General features: G+C 38.0%; 1 protein-coding gene across 2 annotated transcripts in view; it reads left to right on the forward strand.

Moving 5' to 3' along the window:
- Window positions 1-17,518, forward strand: part of RAC1 (Rac family small GTPase 1) — a 47,573-nt gene extending 30,055 nt beyond the window's left edge. The window contains exons 4-7 of one of the 2 annotated variants that reach the window (XM_069084914.1): window positions 12,672-12,728; window positions 14,366-14,428; window positions 15,471-15,630; window positions 15,836-17,518. In XM_069084914.1, coding sequence (XP_068941015.1) covers window positions 12,672-12,728; window positions 14,366-14,428; window positions 15,471-15,630; window positions 15,836-15,966 — 411 coding nt within the window. In that variant the 3' untranslated portion in view covers window positions 15,967-17,518. The remainder of the gene's footprint in view (window positions 1-12,671; window positions 12,729-14,365; window positions 14,429-15,470; window positions 15,631-15,835) is intronic. The other variant, XM_069084915.1, reaches the window with a different exon arrangement.
- Window positions 17,519-17,888: the final 370 nt, after the last annotated feature.

A 17,888-nucleotide genomic window follows, 5' to 3' on the forward strand; every position in this document is an offset into this window, starting at 1 on the left:
TTCCACATTTCTTTTTCTGTTGTGATCTTACTGTATTCCCCTCTTGTGGTGCCTTTACTCATACTTTTGGGGCTGCTACAGCAGCCTGTTTCTGTTGGACTTCTCATGTCCTTTCTGAAAATATTGTTCATATTTTAAATTATTCATTTTATTATTCCCTTGGAAATCTTGGGGGGGGACAGTTGGGGTTAAGTGACTTTCCCAAGGTCACATGGCTAGTTTTTGTGTTGTGACTGAGACTGGATTTGAACTCAGGTCCTCCTGACTGTAGGGCTGGTGCTGTATTCACTGCACCACCTAGCCGCCCCCCTTGGAAATCTTTAGAGAGATCAGACCCAGAATCAGGAAATCATTGCACTTGTAACACTTGTAGCATAGATTCAACCTGGTCATCATTATGCTTATAATTTGATAGATGGTGAAATCACCTATATCATAGGCATATCATTTCTGCAGCATGGACCCTGATATTTTTGTAAAATAAGATTTTCAAAATTAAAAATTTTTATTTAAGGCTTTTGGGGGCCTTCAGACATGTCAGAGATGTCAGACATGGGCCCACAACACTCCCAAGTATAGCCTGAACCAGATTAAAATGTAATTGGGAAATATTAAACAAAAATGCAAGAAAACAAAGCATGTTATATGTTTTAAAATTAATTCAATATTTGGCTTACAGGGATCCGCAAAATCGAGTGGCCCCTGTTTCTGTTTGAGTCTGACACCACTGCTTTGGTTTATCTTGCTTTCAAGAACAAGCTACTGTGACTTGATATAAATACCATCAAAAAGAAGGGAAAATAGATAAGTTAAGGTGCAGAAAAGTACTGTCACTACTCTGTAACTCTCAAGGAGCCATAGCACTTTTGAGAAAGTGAGAATAATATCCTATGACTCAGATATGCTGGATAAGGTGAGGCTTTTTTTTTTCTGGGACAGTCTCTTAAGTTAAAGGTAAACTAACACCCTCCCAACTCAGATTCCAGAGAACATACAGGTAAGCAACATGTGGAGTCTAGATGCTTGATGAATCAGGGGCAAATCTGGATTATAATATCTTCTCCTCCTTTCCAGGTTGTCATTGCAATTATTCTAAACATCCAGAAAATAATGATCTGTAAGACCGGAAAAGGAAGTTAATGCCATCGTGTTACAGTTGTCTCTCCAATGTTTTATTTCTCAGTTACTCAGGGCAAAGAGGAACTCTTATATTCAAGAAGCTAAACAAATATTTGAAAGAAGAGGCAAACCCATAGAATTGGTTTTGTCTATGGGGAAAGTTTCTTCCCCCCTCCTAGTTCCTGAGACTTTTTCTAATTCAGATACAACCGGAGGATAAAATTCTATGGACATGTTCTCTGTGAATATTCACACCAATTATATTGGCTGCACAGCTCATCACACATTTGTAATTTATTATTGCTACTAAAAGAAAGCATTAAGTATAGACACATTGTGTTATGAAGTGAACAGTGATTGTTTTTTTTCTCAGTCCCTGACTAATAATTTTGTAGTGCTTTACATATATTATTTCACTAGATTCTCAACAATCCAGTGAAAATAGGTCATGAGTTTTATAGATGAAGAAATGGAAGCTTGGAGGAATTAAGTAAATTATACAAGGTTAGATCACTAGTAAGCTAAGACTTGACTTGACTTTAAAGCCAAGAATAGTCTTCTGATTAAGTCCGTATTTCCTATGGAACTAGATAATTTCCTAAGGAGGTAATATAATTGATAATATTTGAATTGTGGTTGCCAGCTCATTTCAAGAATAAACCTATAGAGATTCTTATGGCTTATATGTACATGCATGCACATGTGTGTATGTGTATATACACACAAACATACATATACACACATGTAATGTGAAATACTAAAGGATACTACATTCTTTAATAGGAAAAGCAAATAATTCTTGCTGGAGAAGATTATTTTTTAATCTTCATAATAAGAAAGAATAATCCATTGCTGTGAGAGACAGCACATTATCATGAAGTCTAAGGAGCAGACCGAAGCAGTTAAATGTTTTCTGTCTTTATTGAAGTGACCAAAGTGGACAAAGATAAGATGGATTAAAGATTTCACAATAAGAATTCTTTTTTAAAATTCTTTTTATTTTATTTTATATTTTTTTACTAAATGGAATACTTTGGACCTGAGTTTATTGAATATGTGTCAACAAATTTTTGTGTGAGCTAGGTAATTTATGGTGCTTGAATAATAGGACTGGAAGTTTGATGTCTTTTAGTTCAGTGATGTCAAACTCAAATAGAAACAAATCCCTGGCCTGCATATTGATTTGGAAAACCACAAATTAACATCCTGCGTTGATCTTTTTTCTTTTTCTTTCTCTTTTTTTTGCTTTTTGGAGAGGGGAATGCAGGGCAATCAGGTTTAAGTGACTTGCCCAAAGTCACACAGCTAGTTTTGTGTTATGTCTGAGGTCAAATTTGAACTCAGGACCTTCTGATTCCAATGCCAGTGCTCCATTCACTATTGAATTGTAGTTTTTGTTAAGCATTTCCCAGTTCCATTTTAAAGTAGTTCAGCACTGAAGGGTGAGTTTTACACTTCTGCTCTAGTCCACCTATCTCTTTGGAGCTGTCTGAAGGAGCAAGTGATTAGAAATCTTAAAACAGAATTCACTTGCAACATCCCTTTTTAAAAAGTATAGTAAGTTAATTCATATTAGTGTTTATCCCTCTGGTATATCTTGTATATCTAATTTAAATCCAACCCACCTCCTTCATATTTCCATTTAAATCCCTTTCTTTTTATGTGGTTCCCTGAGAAGAATCTGTTTTTTACATACTGGGTTATCCCTAAAAAGCAGGGTCTCAGGACTGTAGATTTAGAGCTAGAAGGGATCTTAGAAGCCATCTATTCCAATTAACTCATTTTACTGAGAAGTTAAGTAAGTTGCTCAGTGTTACACAGATAGTTAAGTATCAGGTCTTACTGGTTCAACTAGCATTCTGTTCTCCATGCTATGCTACTTTTCTTTTTCAAACTTAATTCTAGTTCCTTTATGCTCATCTTCTAGATGAGCATAAAGAGTGTAGGGTTTTCTTTTTTTAATCTCCTATACATTCTGCAATAGTCTTCTTGTTAGTCTGTTGTCTAGTAGAAACTTTACTAAAAAGATCTACTAGGTGCAAGATTTAATGAGAAAAAAAATACCTTAAATGTGGGTAGAACTTATATTTTTAAAAAAAAATTTTTAATTAATGTTTTCTGTTTATTAGCCCACCATAGTATCTCATGTATCTGTCCACCTTTTGGGAAAGCCATCCTGTATGACAAATAGTTGAGTTTTTTGTTTTTGTATTTTTGTAAAGGAAAGAAAAAGTCAGCACAACTAATTAAAGTCTGAAATGAAAACACATGCAATTTGTACAGCATGATGGCCACAACTGTTTTTCGGGATTCACTTGTTGTATTGTGAACTTTTTATCTGGTTATTTCTTTCCCTTCTTTTTGCCTCTCAGTCAGGTAGATTCCCCCTTCCTCTCCTCCCCTTCAGCTAGTCCTGTTAATCAATTGGCTTTTTAAAAATTTCATGTTTTGTGCCTCTTTCAAAAAAGAATTGCCTTTGCTCTTCATTATCCATCTTCTCTTTCTTTTTATTCTGGACTTCATTTTCTAATTTATGACTGGGCCTCTCTCTCTTTTTTCTCTATTCTTCATACAATCAAAGCTTCCAGGCTATCCCTTCTAGGCTCTGCCTTTTAGGGCTTACCCCTTTTCTATTGTACCTCACTCTCAGAATGCCAGTTATTAGAGGTATCGGGGGGGGGGGGGATGGCCAGGTAGTACAGTGAGTAAGAGCAGCGGCCCTAGAGTCGGGATGACCTGGGATTGAATCTGGGCTTAGACACTTAGCACCCACCCAGAAACACCTGGTCATGTAACCTTGAGCAAGTTACTTAACCCCAATTGCTTTAAAAAAATAATAAAAAAAAAAAGATATCAGAGGGGACATTGTCCCCTGGTAGAGCCCCTCCTCTACCATGACTGATCTTTTTTTTCCCCTATATTTGCCTGAAAATCTCTTCCCTGGATCCATACTCTCCCACTCATTTAGATGCCAGTTGCATCCAGGGGTTCCAACTCATTGTGTACCACCCCATTAGACTTTTCAGGCACCAGATTTTCCCCAGTCTCATCCACTGTTAAGGTCCTCATCTCCTTTCACCCATAGGGACATTCATCAGCAGAACTCCCTCTTACCTCTAAAGTAAGGACTCCATCCTTTTCTCCCTTTTTCATTTTCCCCCTCCCTCTCCCAGGCTCTTCTCTGAGACTAGAGGTCACTGTCCCTTCATTGCTAGCCCTTGATTTGACCTTACCACTTATCCTCTCTGTTCCCCTACTCCCCTTTCATCTACCCTCCAATATTGTAATATAATCCTACAAAAGAAGTATTTGTTAGGCAGGGTGTTGCCAGGTTCTGTCCATAATGTCCCATCTGCCTCTTCACTATTACCGCCACCAAATTTCCACCTTCATCCCTTTCTCCTTGTGTACGTTTGTTTAGGAAGAATTCTCTTACTAGTCTTTTTGTTGTTGCTCTGTTGTTACCAGTTCTTACTATTTCGTTTATTCACTCCTGAATTTCTGTTGTTTGGGATATTGGAGAGGGAAATAATCTTTTCATTTTTGGTTTTCTTTCTTAAAATGTTTCAAATTCTTCCTTATTATTGAATATTCATCTTTCATCTGGTATGGTTAGGCTCGGATTTGTAGGATAAGTCAACCTGTGGTGCATCCTGAACTCCAGTGATGACATTATTCCATTCTCTCTTTTTTCTAGGAGTTACAGAATAGTCTCCCATTATTCAAATGGCCTTTTTTTTGAAGGGGGGGGGGGGGGCTTTTTCCCGATGGCTTGCAGAACTTGTTCTGAATTGAATTTTTAAATTTAATCACTATGTAACTTGGAATTTGCAGGCTTGGGTTTTTCCCCAGAAGTGATCCGTAAATTCTTTTAATTGGAATTCCATTTTCTATGTTCAGTCTGTGTAGGGTCCTCTGTTATTTCCTTCATTATGGTGTTAAAGCTTCTTGTTCTGTCATGTTCTTCTGGGAGACCTGTGATCCTTAAGTTGTCTTTATGTATGCTGTCTTTGAGATTTCTTTATTTTATTTGCATGGTGATCATATTTTCTTTTAATATTCTAATTTTTTGCTTCTTTTCTGGGTTGTTTTACTTTTGTATATCTTTTGTTCTCTCTTTGGTTTCTTTGGTGAGCTTTGCTATCGTAGGTTCAGATTTTTATTTTGTGCTCATTATTTTTGCTGTGCAAGATATACATTCTTATTTCTTTTTTAAACTACTCAGGAATTGCATGTTGTGGGTCCAATGTTGTTAAATTCCACAAGTTTCCCCTCTCATTAAATGTTGGATTATTGTCTTTCATTTTGCACTATTTATTTATAAATGACTAAATTCATTTACTAGATCTGGAGGCTATATTTCCTTCTGTTATTGTTGTTTTAGTTATTTGTGTTCAAGATCTTTGAGATTTCTTCTTCATGGAATCATTAAATATTAATAATTTAATTTAATAAAAATTAAAAATTAATCATAACATTAAAGTTATCAGTTGTTTGCCCCTCTTCGTTCCCCTTTTTCCTTATTGCTTAGTTATGACTCCCTCTCCTAATTGTGATTTCCTTGGGAGATAGATCTCAGTCTTCTCCCATACTGGGCAATTCACATTTCACCATCCTAGGTCTCTGCCTCAAATTTCTTTTGGGTGATCACAAGTGGCCCTACCCAGTTGAATGCTGCACTCTTCCCCCAGGCTTGGTGAAATGCTGCATAGCTCCCCACATACAATGTCACAAACTGGTGATTTGTCCACTTTCTCTGTTTCCTAGTCCACTGACCTGGGACCAGCAGTTCATACCTACTAGCTGTTTGCAGCATTTGTGCTTCTGGGTTGCAGTCCCTGGAACCTTTGTTCCTGAAGAGCTGTGGCCAAGGATTAAATAAAAATACCTCCCTTCAGGTTTGAACAGACTTCCACAGCCTGGAGCCATGGTCTCTATAGCACTGTAAAGAAGGAGAGGGGACTAGGGATTCAGGTTTTGATGTAAGCCTATATTGTTTCCTTGAGTCTGCTAGTGGTTAGTGAGGTCTCATTGTCTGTAGCATGGGAGGTGGGTGAAGAGTGCTAAGTGAACTCAGGGTCATTGAGCATCATCAGTTCCTGGGGTTTGAGTTATGTGGTTTGTTGTTTTGAAGTTTTTGTTTTTAAGCCTTCTTTTAGATTCTAGGTGTCCTAATAAAGTTGCTTTACCTTTGGCGCATAATTTCAGTTCTGGAGGGTTTGAGAGGTCATAGGGATGGGAGAAAATGTCTAGTCTTCCATCTCATGCTCCAATTTTTAATCTTTCAAAACTTGTTCAGGTATCTTATTTTATCAGTGAGTGGTATTAATCCCACTTGACCAGTGGGAAAACTGAGGGACAGAGCAATTAAATGACTTCCCACAGGTGACACCTTGAACAGAGATAAAAGCCCAGGTCTTCTGAACCCAGTATGTATTTAACTAGGCCATGTTTAATCAGTCATAGATTTAGAACCAGAAGGGACCTCAAAGATCATCTAGGCCAAGGGTTCTTAACCTTTCTTTGTATCAGGAACCCCTTTTCCAGTCTGGTGAAAACCTATGTTAAGAAGGCCTGATCAATTCACAGATGAGGTAATTGAGGTCTGGAGAGGAGACATTTCTTGCCCAATGTCATACAGGTAGTATATTAAATAACCAAGATTTGAACCTAGGTCCTCTGACTTGAGGTACAGCTCTCTCCCATGCTACCTGTTCTGTTAACATGTTTTGCTTTGCTACTTGTATAAATACCTAACATTTGCATGATGCTATTAACTTTTCAGGATGCTTTATATGTTATCTGTCTCATCACAGACTTTACTTTTTAAAATAATGTTTCCAGTCAAAATAGTTAAGAGGTTTTACCTCACCCAGCAAATTTGTAAAAATGACAAAAAATGGAAATAGTGCTGGAGGGGCTATAGAAAGAAAGGCTCACTAACACACAGTGGAGCCATGAAATTAGATTACCAGGTCTGGAAAGCAATTTAGGCTTAAACTAAGAAAATAACAGGCAGTAGAGAGAGAATCTCTAAGTGGCATTGGGAAGCACAGTATTCCACTTCCAAGACCAGTATGGAGTTTGGGGGTGTAAAAGAAGGAATAGTCAGTACTGGAAAGGATAACCAGAGCAGCTTCCATCTGGGTGGGAGTTAGGGCTCAGTGAGTGCCAGAAGATAGGAGGGAGAGAAAGACAGACAAATGGATGGAAGGAAGTCTGTCATGAGAACATAGACCATCTTTATCCAAACTTTATTATTCCCAGTGCAGTATTCTGCTCATGATAGAGATGCAGCATAGCATAAAGGACATTGCGTTTAGACTTCAGAAGAGATATGACAAATTCCTTCATTTGGGTGGGTTGCCACAATGTCACAATGAAGTGTCAGGGCAAGAGGGATGGTGCAACAGTGTAAAGCCAAGCGTGAGCAGCTTTCAAGGTTCTGATAACATAGTATAGGGAGCTCTCTATTCAGTAACAGCTCAGAGCAAAACATTCACAGAAAATCAAAATACAGTATTCACCATGTCACAGCTCAGCAACTTATCACTAAAATGGCCACATAGTTTTAAACAAAGTACATTCCTTTAGTCAATCACAAAATCCTTAATTCAGTCACAAAGTACAAAAGCTCTCCACCCCTAGGTCACAGTAAATCATAATCTTCTCATTAGTACACAGTATCCAAGTAAAGTCTTCTTTCAGCTTGACTCGAGGCTGACTCAGCTTCCATGGTCACCTGGGTTCAAAGGCAGGCAGCGTCCAGTTCCCGTTCCATATTGAAGTTCACAGTGTCCAGTCCACCTCAAGTCCTTCACAGCTCCTGTTTCTGGGAAGACAAAGCTTGACAGATTGCCAGTATCATCATCAGTTCACTATCTGCCTGTGAAATCAACTCATACCCACCAGACAAGGTCTAAGAGGTCAGCACAAACCATCAGTAAAGTCCCAGGACCTCCAGAACCCTCCTCCAGGACTTCTGTAAACAGACAACCAGAAAATCCTCTTTCAGGGCTTCCAGTGAGGTCCCAAGGCTTCTGTACAAAGGATCACAAACAACACAGACAGAGCAAACAGAGTGCCAAGATACCACAAGTTTTCTCCTCCTTGACTCTGCCATCACAAGAGTCCTCTTCTCAGTCTTCTGTCTCTAGCCCGGAAATTCTCCTTATATATGGTCATTAGTTCCTCCCCTTCCTGTTGAAGGAGTTCAGGCGTTTACAGTTCTAGAGTTCACAAGTTGTGGGGTTCACACCTTCTGTTTCTTAGCAGACTTGATACAAGGCTCAAAAGAAACTTGAACTGAAACAAGGTGTTAATTCTGTAGCTGAAACAAGGTGTGAACTACTTCTGTGTTTGCCATTACAAACTGTGGGTGTGCTAGGCCAATACCTCTACAAGAGCTAAAGAAGGCAAGGCAGACCTGGGTGGGGGTGCACCTGAAAGGACCTTGAAGGTGGGGACCAGTAGGAGGTTGGAATCTTGGTGTGCCCCGGGAACCCTGTGTGCAGTGCTGAGCTGTGCAGCTCAGACTGCTGAAGGCATGTTCTGCAGTTGGTGTGAGGTGACTGACTACATGACCAACCCCAGGCAGAGAGCCCACTCTGGCTGTATAGCTCTTGTTAGAAAGTATGAATTCTTCCTCTGTTCCTTCCCATGTTTGTAAATTTGGGTGGGCCACTTAAGCTGTGATGGCCTTCGGTTTCCTCCGTAAAATGTGGGGTTGATCCCCCAGGGTCCTTTAAATTCTAAATGTTGTACTGGCATTGTGGAGGTTGATCCTAGGTAAGGGGTTCTTGACCTGGGATCCACAATCTAGTTTTTTATATGGGTAATCAAGTTTCAGTGTTCCTTTGAAATCTTATGCATTTTAATTTATGCATTTAAAGTCCTTGGGTTTTACCAGACTGCCAAAGAGGTCTATGACACAAAAATGTGCCGTGGGCTAGGTGTAACCCTCCGATGATTTCTAAAGTTGAACTCTTAAGATCGAATCTCTACTACTCTGCTCTTTTGCTTGTTGAATCTTCTGCCTGATTTCTATCCAACTTCCCAGTTTAACCAGGTTGTTTCCTTTTCAGTGTCCTTTATGTATATTCACATTAAATCTGATGAGTTTAGAGCACTGTGGGAAATACAAAGGCTAGTTTAGGTAAGACATGTGGTTCTTGCCCATATGGGGTTTACAATTTAATACACATATCCTTCCTTATAAACTTCTGTTTTCTTACCCTGTTGGTATAGCATTTACTATAATGTTCTTTTTCCCAAAGAATCACCCTTATTAAGGTTCTGGTTTTATAAGTAAAGAATGACCTCAACGGGGCAGCTAAGATGGTGCAGTGAATAGAGTACCAGCCCTGGAGACAGGAGGACCTGAGCTGCAGTTGCCTCAGACACTTAACATTTAGTAGCTGTGTGACACCCCCCCCCCAGCTGCCTTGCCTTCCACCCTCCAAAAAGACAAGCATGACCTCAAGAGCGTCCTCTAGTGTTAGAGTATCTGCAAAGTGGCAGTCTTCTCAGAAGAATTGTCACTCTTGGTTTACTCCATTTTTGAACAAGCTTGGTTGAAGCCATAAAACGTGATCTAAATCTTGCAACCAGCAGTGCTGATACAATCTATTCATTTTAGTTTTATATGATTTGTTTCCACATAAAAATGAAATGAAACAAGTTAATGTCATTGCTCCATCCTGTTGCCTTAAGTCATTTGTCTCAAAAAGACTGGCTCCACCTTGGCAGACCCCAGATTCCGGTAGTTCTCAGATCATCCTTTGAGAAGCACACCAACTGAAGTCATTGGTGGAAAGTGTTGAACCAGGGGCAGCTAGGTGGTGTAGTGGATAGACCACTGGTCCTGGAGTCAGGACGACCCGAGTTGAAATCCAGCCTCAGACACTTGACAGTAGCTCTGTGACCCCAGGAAAGTCACTTAAACCCTTGCCTTGCTTCTTCCACCCCCCCCCCCCAAAGTGTTGAACCATTGGCCTCCTAACCCATATGGGTTATTATTTAAGTAATCATTTTCCCCAGTTGACATTCATACTCCTGGAATATGACCTTTCAAAATAGACTGTATTTTGCCAGTTGCTTAGAGGGATCTAGGTGGTTCACTGAGACTGTTCCTAGTCAGGAACACTTGAGTTCAAATGTGACCTAAGAAACTTATTAGCTTTGTGAACCTGAGCAAGTTACTTAGCCATGTTTGCCTCAGTTTCCTCAATTATATCTTACCTCCCTGAGTTGTTGTGAGAATCAAATGAGAATATCTGTGAAAAGTGCTTAGCACAGTGCCTGACATAGCTTGTGCTTATAAATGCTTGTTTCCTTCATGGACACATAGTAGTGTTTTAATAGTGGTTTTTTTTTTTTTTACCAAAATATACTAATGTGTAAATTAAAATAAATTTAATGTGTCTGATCCAGGACAGATAATTCTAAGACTTATTATCCCCCAAATTTAAAAAACAAACAAACAAACAAACAAATGACCCAGCATTTAGATAAATGAAAAGATCAGAAGGAAAGGTACAGTTGATTAGAAAGAATATTTACATCATAGAAGGTTAAGTATAATAAGCAAGAAGAAAATTCTTTCTTTTTATCTTTCTCCCTTTTTAAGGGATTCCATGAATGAGTCAGGGTTCTGTAAGGATTCTTGAATAGAAGGAAGGAAAGAGCAGAGTTTAGCCAGAATTTCAGAGATCAGCAGTACTCTTCAAACTTTGTACTACTTCTGCTGGAGCAAGAGAATTTGGTAAGGTAAAAGAATTTCTCAGGGAAATGACAAATCCATTTTGGAAATATGTCTTCGTATAATGGTCTGTTAAGGGATGTCAAGGGAGCAGACAAGTGTGAGTCTGTGATAAAGCCACTCTCATCTTTTGTTCTGGTGCATGGGAGTTGTCTCCGGAATGTTGGGTTTTTAACAGTCCGACATAGTACTGAGGAGTACAAAGAAAGCTTCATCTTTTACAAATGCAGTACTTCTCAAATATACTAGTCACAAACTAGATGAGGATGCACACAGGTATTGGTAAAATCCCTAAACCTCTCACCTAATAATTTATTCTGTGTAGTTATTTCCCCCTTCTCCTTGGAGGTGGCCTTCTGATTATTTGTAGCAAGGAGATCGTTCGTATTTAGCAAGTAAAGTTGAGTTCATAGTGGGGAAAGTTCTTCTCTTCCATTATTGCATTTCCTCTCCTCCCTCATTAAATTCAAAGCCTATTTATTAACTTATATTAAGTCTGTAACGGTCAAGAAGTATGGTTGAAAAAGGTAAATAAAATCCATGTTAAGAGAATGAATGTCTGAAAAGCTTACACTGGCCTATCATGAAGACCAGGGGTTGTGCTTATGTCACAGTACTTTGGCACAAAATTTTGAAAGACATCTTGACTGAAGTTTTGAAAAAGTAAGGTCAAATAAAGGAGTGGCTCTCACCTAGGAGAAGGTGCACTTGCCATATACAGTCTGCCAAGTAGCTGCCTGGTTATTTCTTTGTAAAGTGCAAGCCATGTGCTCTGTGGCTGTGCTTAGATCCTGGCTGGGGCAGGTGCATATCTTGGTTAGAACAACATTGAAAGACAGAATCTTATTTTACTTGTCCCTCCTTCATAACTTCCCTTCCTTGTTCATCTTTTTCACGTGACTACCTACTTTTTAAAAGCCTCTTGTTAATAGGTAGCTTGTAGCACAGTAGAGTGCTAGCTAGGTCTGTAGTCAGGAAAACCGGAGTTAAAATGTGGCCTTAGACACTTACAGCTTCGTGACCCTGAGAGAGTCGCTTACCTTTTGTTTGCCTCCAGTTCCTCAACTTTAAAGTAGGTACTTGGAGGGTACATCAATAGTAAAGGTCAGAAAAAGCGTTTAGCACAATGGCTTGGCACATAGTAGGTGCTTATCTCCTCCTTTCTCTCCCCTTATGTCACTGACAGTATGGTTTCATGGTGTAGCCAAGATGACCTAGGTTTGAATCCTGATTGTGATATAAATGGGCCATGTAAACTTGGACAAGTCACTTGAACTATCATTACCCTGGACAACTCTTTCTCAAATTAAATTATAGAATTATAGTTGTTGATTCCATTTGGTGGAGGGATTTCCACAACCTGAGGGGATCAACCACCCACTGTCATCCCCCCCCTCAAAAAAAAGACCAAGTGACCTTACCCCTTAACTTGAGAGATTCAGATAAAGTTCCTCTAGTTGGTATTCAGTGTTCCATTAGCTTTAGATAGGTATCTACTTTAAATCTTTAGAACCATAGAATGTTAGTGTTGGAAAAGGGAGCTTAGAGATCATCAACCACTTCATTTTACAGATGAAAGAAACTGAGGTCCAAAGATGTTGAAGTGACTAGCCCAGGGTCACACAGCTACTAGTGTCAGCCAGGCCAGGCCCTAGGTCTCCTCGCTCAAGGCCCAGTGTTCTTGTATGGGAGAGTTGAGGTCAGGAGAGAAAAATTCTAAGAAGGAACAACAGGTAAGAAATTTCCTTTAGTTTATTACTAAACTTAAACCAAGTTCTCATGCTGTTACTAGGTTGGAGGCACGTATGGTAAGGATATAACCTCCAGGGTGAAAGACGAACCAATCGCTGTATGTAAAACTTTAAATCAATTTAAGTTTCCAGCTTTATCTCTTCCCTTATTTCACTTAGTAGGATAGCTTCCTGAGCTTCAAGCCCCTTGAGTGTTTTATATTAATTCATTCAAGGGTTATTGCTTTTTGAAATGAAAAACCATCACTCTCTATTAATGCTTTCCTTGAAGAGTAATGATTTCCCAAATACTCATAATTAAAGCATTAACTGCTTTAATTCCTTCACAATGAAAGGAATTTAAAGAACTATTGAATAACCTGTATTTCCTATCCATTTTGAGGATTCTAATCTGGGTGTGGGGGAAGTACAGGGAATGACAAGTAACTTAAGCAAGCTGTGAAACCTCAAGATGACCATAGATTTTATGAATGAAAAGCTTGGAGCATAGCTCATATTAACACATTCTTGCTTTTCCCCCCTTTTCTCCTTTGGTGTCCTGGTTATGGTGATACATTGGTCTGTTTTATGAATGACGTTGGGTGATGAGTGCTTAAGCCATGCAGGTGTGGTAAACTAACCTAACTTTGCTTTGAAATGATGCACAATCCACCTTAATTGCTGAGACACTGCTTGGATTCTTTGAGAGCTTGTGCATGCCCTGGATTTTTTTTTTTAATGACTTGCAGAAAAATATAGTTGTGTGGGATTTTCCTTTTCCTTTCAGGTATAAGATTTCAGTTGGATGGTTTTGAGAAACGGCTTTAGTCAAATGAATTTTCATGCCGTGATATCATTCACAAAGTAGAACAGTTCCCCTGCCCACCCCCCCCCAAAACCTCTTATTTAATTTAATGTTTAAATTTTTAAATGTTACTATTTAACTGGTAAGGTCCCTGCCTTACAAGTAACTAAAAATGTTTCTATCACTATGTCTTTTATGGAATTTACTTTTGTATTTTATTCAAAAATAGAAAGTGGCTAAGGGTTTGAATTCTTCAAAGCCTGGCACAGTGAATAATATAGTGAAAGAAAATGCTATTTAGATTTATAACTTTACCTCTACTTTCCCCCATTGCTACCTCTATATTTTTTAGGACAAGATGTCCTTTGCCCAGGAGAACTTAATTAGGGCAAAATATGAAAATTAAATTTACTAAATTATATGAGAGTTTTAATATTTGTAGATGACAGCTGACACCTTTAAAGTTCACTGAACTTCAAGAGAAGCAGCAAAATATTTCTTAGTACTTAGTTGTACAAAATACAACATATTACTTTCCTGTGGTATTCTTTCCCTTGTCCTTCATATTCTTAGCTATTTGCTTTAAAAAATGGATGGATGTTGAGCTTTAGTTAGAAAGAACCTTTGGTTGTAACAGAATTTCATGTCTACCTATGTGTGCCAGGGTATGAAAATGGTACACATGAAAAGTGGACTAAGGAAGAGGTCCTTCCTTTGGGACATATTTGGTTAACTTTGCCTCTCCTAAGGTTTGTTCCATCCCCTTTTAGGTTAATGATTTCATAGATGTGCAACGTTCCAGTTTACAAAACTTTTTTACCAGAATACAAATTAATGGTGCACGCTGCAAACACAACCTCTACTGATTGGCTTCCTGCCCTATTAAACAGTTCTTTTCAGTTGTTAAAACTTTTTTTTCTAAATCTCTTTCTTTGTGTGTTTTTTTAATAGGACGTATTCTTAATTTGCTTTTCCCTTGTGAGTCCTGCATCATTTGAAAATGTTCGTGCAAAGGTAAGGGGAAGTTCAGTTTTTAGATTAGTATTTTGTCTTAGGGGCTGTTTTTATCTGTTAATGGTAATTTCAGAAAGAGATATTTTTGAAGCCTACATACAATTATGAGTTATCAAAAAGTTTTTTGTAGTAATGTAAAGACATTAAGAGGTATGTTTTATTTCATCATGAAAGAAGGTAACTGCTGTGTGACTACAGCTTTTGAAAGTTGTAACAGATTGTAATATTATCTGCTTAAATAAATTCCCATTGAAGACTTAGTGGGATGAGAGGTGTAGAAAGAGAAATTTATATTTCCATCCTTAGAGACTATTAGTTGACTCCTGTGAAATTACTGAGAAGACAGATATGTGTTCCTCAGAACGTAAGAGGGGGGACAAATTTCCTTCCTGGTTTCATGTTCAGTGGTAGGTTTCCTTCACCCTGACTCATTCCTATTTTACTGCTAGAGTCATATTTCACTAAAAGCCTGATAATCTCAGAATCCTTTATTTAACTAAATTTTGGAAGTTTTGAGAAAAACTAAATCCAATAGCATGATCCTGATCTAGGAAAAATAATGAGGAACTTTTTCCTCAAGAAAAATCTATTGGCAAAAAATAGCCATGTGACCTTGGGCAAGTCACCTAACCCCAGTTGCCCTCCAAAAAGAAAAATCTATTGGGGCGGCTAGGTGGCGCAGTGAATAGAGTACTGGCCCTGGAGTCAGGAGGACCTGAGTTCAAATGTGGCCTCAGACACTGAACACAAAACTAGCCATGTGACTTTGGGCAAGTCACTTAACCCCAATTGCCCTGCCTTCCCCCCTCCAAAAAGCAGAAAAAAGAAAAATCTATGATTTAAAGAGAACAGGATACCTTTTTGTATACTGTTATTCCTTTTAGCGACTAGTGTCATTAGGCAGTTGAAGCAAAGCACTGGTGGTACAGTTAGTTAGCATTTGGAAACAGCTTCATCATCAGGCTGCCATGTTAATTTGATGGCAGGGAAGGGAAATTAAACTCTGCATAATACAATTTTTATTTCTTTCTTTCAAATCTAGTGGTATCCTGAAGTGCGACACCATTGTCCTAACACTCCCATAATTCTAGTGGGCACCAAACTTGACCTTAGAGATGATAAAGACACGATTGAGAAACTAAAGGAGAAGAAGCTGACTCCAATTACCTACCCACAGGGCTTAGCCATGGCAAAGGAGATTGGTATGAAATCTTAACTTTACATTTTCTGGCTGCTTTGCACAATATCACATAAATAGGGGGTCTAGAGAACCTATTTGTCTTTGAACATAGCTAGATCATGTTTGGAACCTGTGAAGTAGAGATCAGACGACAGGCTTATCAGTACATATGTTGACGTCATGATACTAAGTCGTTCTCTTTTTGCTGTTAACGTGTTTCTTTACAGGTGCTGTAAAATATCTGGAATGTTCAGCACTCACACAGCGAGGCCTCAAGACAGTGTTTGATGAAGCTATTCGAGCGGTTCTTTGCCCACCCCCCGTCAAGAAGAGGAAGAGAAAATGTGTGCTGTTGTAAACGTTACAGCCCTGCCCTGTTCCCCTTTGAACCTTTATAAGCTTTGCTTAAACAGTGGAGCATTCACTCAATGCCAAGTTTTTGTTATAAATTAGTTTCTTTCCATAAAACCTTCTGAACCAATCAATAATTTCATGGTTTTGTTTAAAGTGTTAGAGAATGATTTTTTTTCACATTCTATTACAACTAAATCCTAAAAAAGACAAACCTACTTAAAGCCTTATTTTTCAAAAGCCCTGTTCTTGCTCAGATTAAGTGTTGCCAAAATATCCACTGAACTAAGTTGCATTGTGCTATGAACACTAAGCACTAAACTGTGTTTTAAAGACCTTTGTCTTTAAGAAGACTGTTTAATTTCTGATAGTAGGAAATGCAAAAACACTTTCTAACTCATTTTTCAGATATGTAAAACAGTACAGTATACTTAGTAAAAATGTTTAATGCATTGAATAATTTATCAACCCATGTTCATTATATAACATTGTACTGTATATCAGAATGGAATGTGTGTAACAAAACTATAGTCTTTGGATCAATCTTTTGCTTTCACAGTAAAGATTCTTTCAAGAATCAAGCTCTTGCTGTGATTTCAAACAGAAGTCCCGTGTGTTTTGTTAATGGAGTGTTCTCCTCTTTAACAGCAATGTTTTGGGTTGGATTATTTGAAATATTTGGTTTCACCAAGGAATAAAGACAGTATTTTGACATGCTCTGGAACCTAGGATTTAATTTACACTACATTGTATACCGAAGAGTGGGAAACTGAATAAAATCTGTCCGGGTAAAAAGTTTAAGAAGCAGTACAGTTAACATCCGTCAGATGCAGTAGATGAGAAAGGTTGATGTTCTAGGTAAGGGTTTTTGTTTCTAAGCTTTTCTTTTTTCTTCTTTTTCCCTCCTCCCAAGTAGGGCATTCATTTACTACAACTCTGAACTGATCATTCCCACAGTTGTGAACTTAGTAAATGCTTTTTTCATCAAATCCTTTCTTACTGAGCAATATTACTCTACCTGTATTTTAAAATCTTTCTGATTATGTATTAGAACTTTGCATTTTTGTAGTTTAGAAAAAGCGTATTCTTTTCATGTTACTTTTGTTCAAACTACTACGTGATTTCTTTAGTCTTCTAGTAACTAGGTGTACAAATCATGTGATGCAGCTTTAAAAAACTTTTTTTTTTCAATATACTTTAGCTATTAAAATATGAACCTTCTTAAACATCACTGTATTGCCAGGTTACCAACACTGTAACACTACTAATGTTGACCCTGTTCTTGACCTCACTTACATGTACACATGCTTTCTATTGCTTTTCCTAGTAACGTGACCTCAGGCCTGTGAGGTTCTTTCAGCTTAGTGCTAATGCTAACAATGTTCTATACATCCTAAACACTGGCAAGAATACACAATATTGAACCTTTCAACCACTAGAACAAAATTTTGAAGATGCAAAAGTTGCAAAATTGTGGAGTGTTTTTACATTGATCTTTTGCTAATGCAATTAGCAGTATGTTTTGCATGTATGACTTAATAAATCCTTGAATCACGTTACTGGTAATGCTTGCATTTTTGAAAATTTTGTGAATGGTCTCTAATAAATGTTCCATTTGCCATTCTTTTGATAAACTGTTTTGGGGTTAAAGTTTCTGGAATTTTACTATAAATGTTCTGTTGCCATCAATGTAAAATAGCTATGATGTTTTAACATACATCATTTCATTTAACCATTTCATGAAGTATTAGTCTTTTTTATATGTATGTGTGTGTACACACATACATACACACATATATACATGTATATACACACATACATGTACATATATACATACAGACACACAATTTATATACTTATCCCTGCTTAACAGATGGGAAGACCCAAGACTCTCAAAGTCACTTGACTAGGGTTCAAGCCCAGCTCTTA

The sequence above is a fragment of the Petaurus breviceps genome, unplaced genomic scaffold (assembly GCF_028583685.1).
Source record: "Petaurus breviceps papuanus isolate PSGF00001 unplaced genomic scaffold, PetGlider_PUasm1.0 175, whole genome shotgun sequence".
NCBI lineage: Eukaryota > Metazoa > Chordata > Mammalia > Diprotodontia > Petauridae > Petaurus > Petaurus breviceps.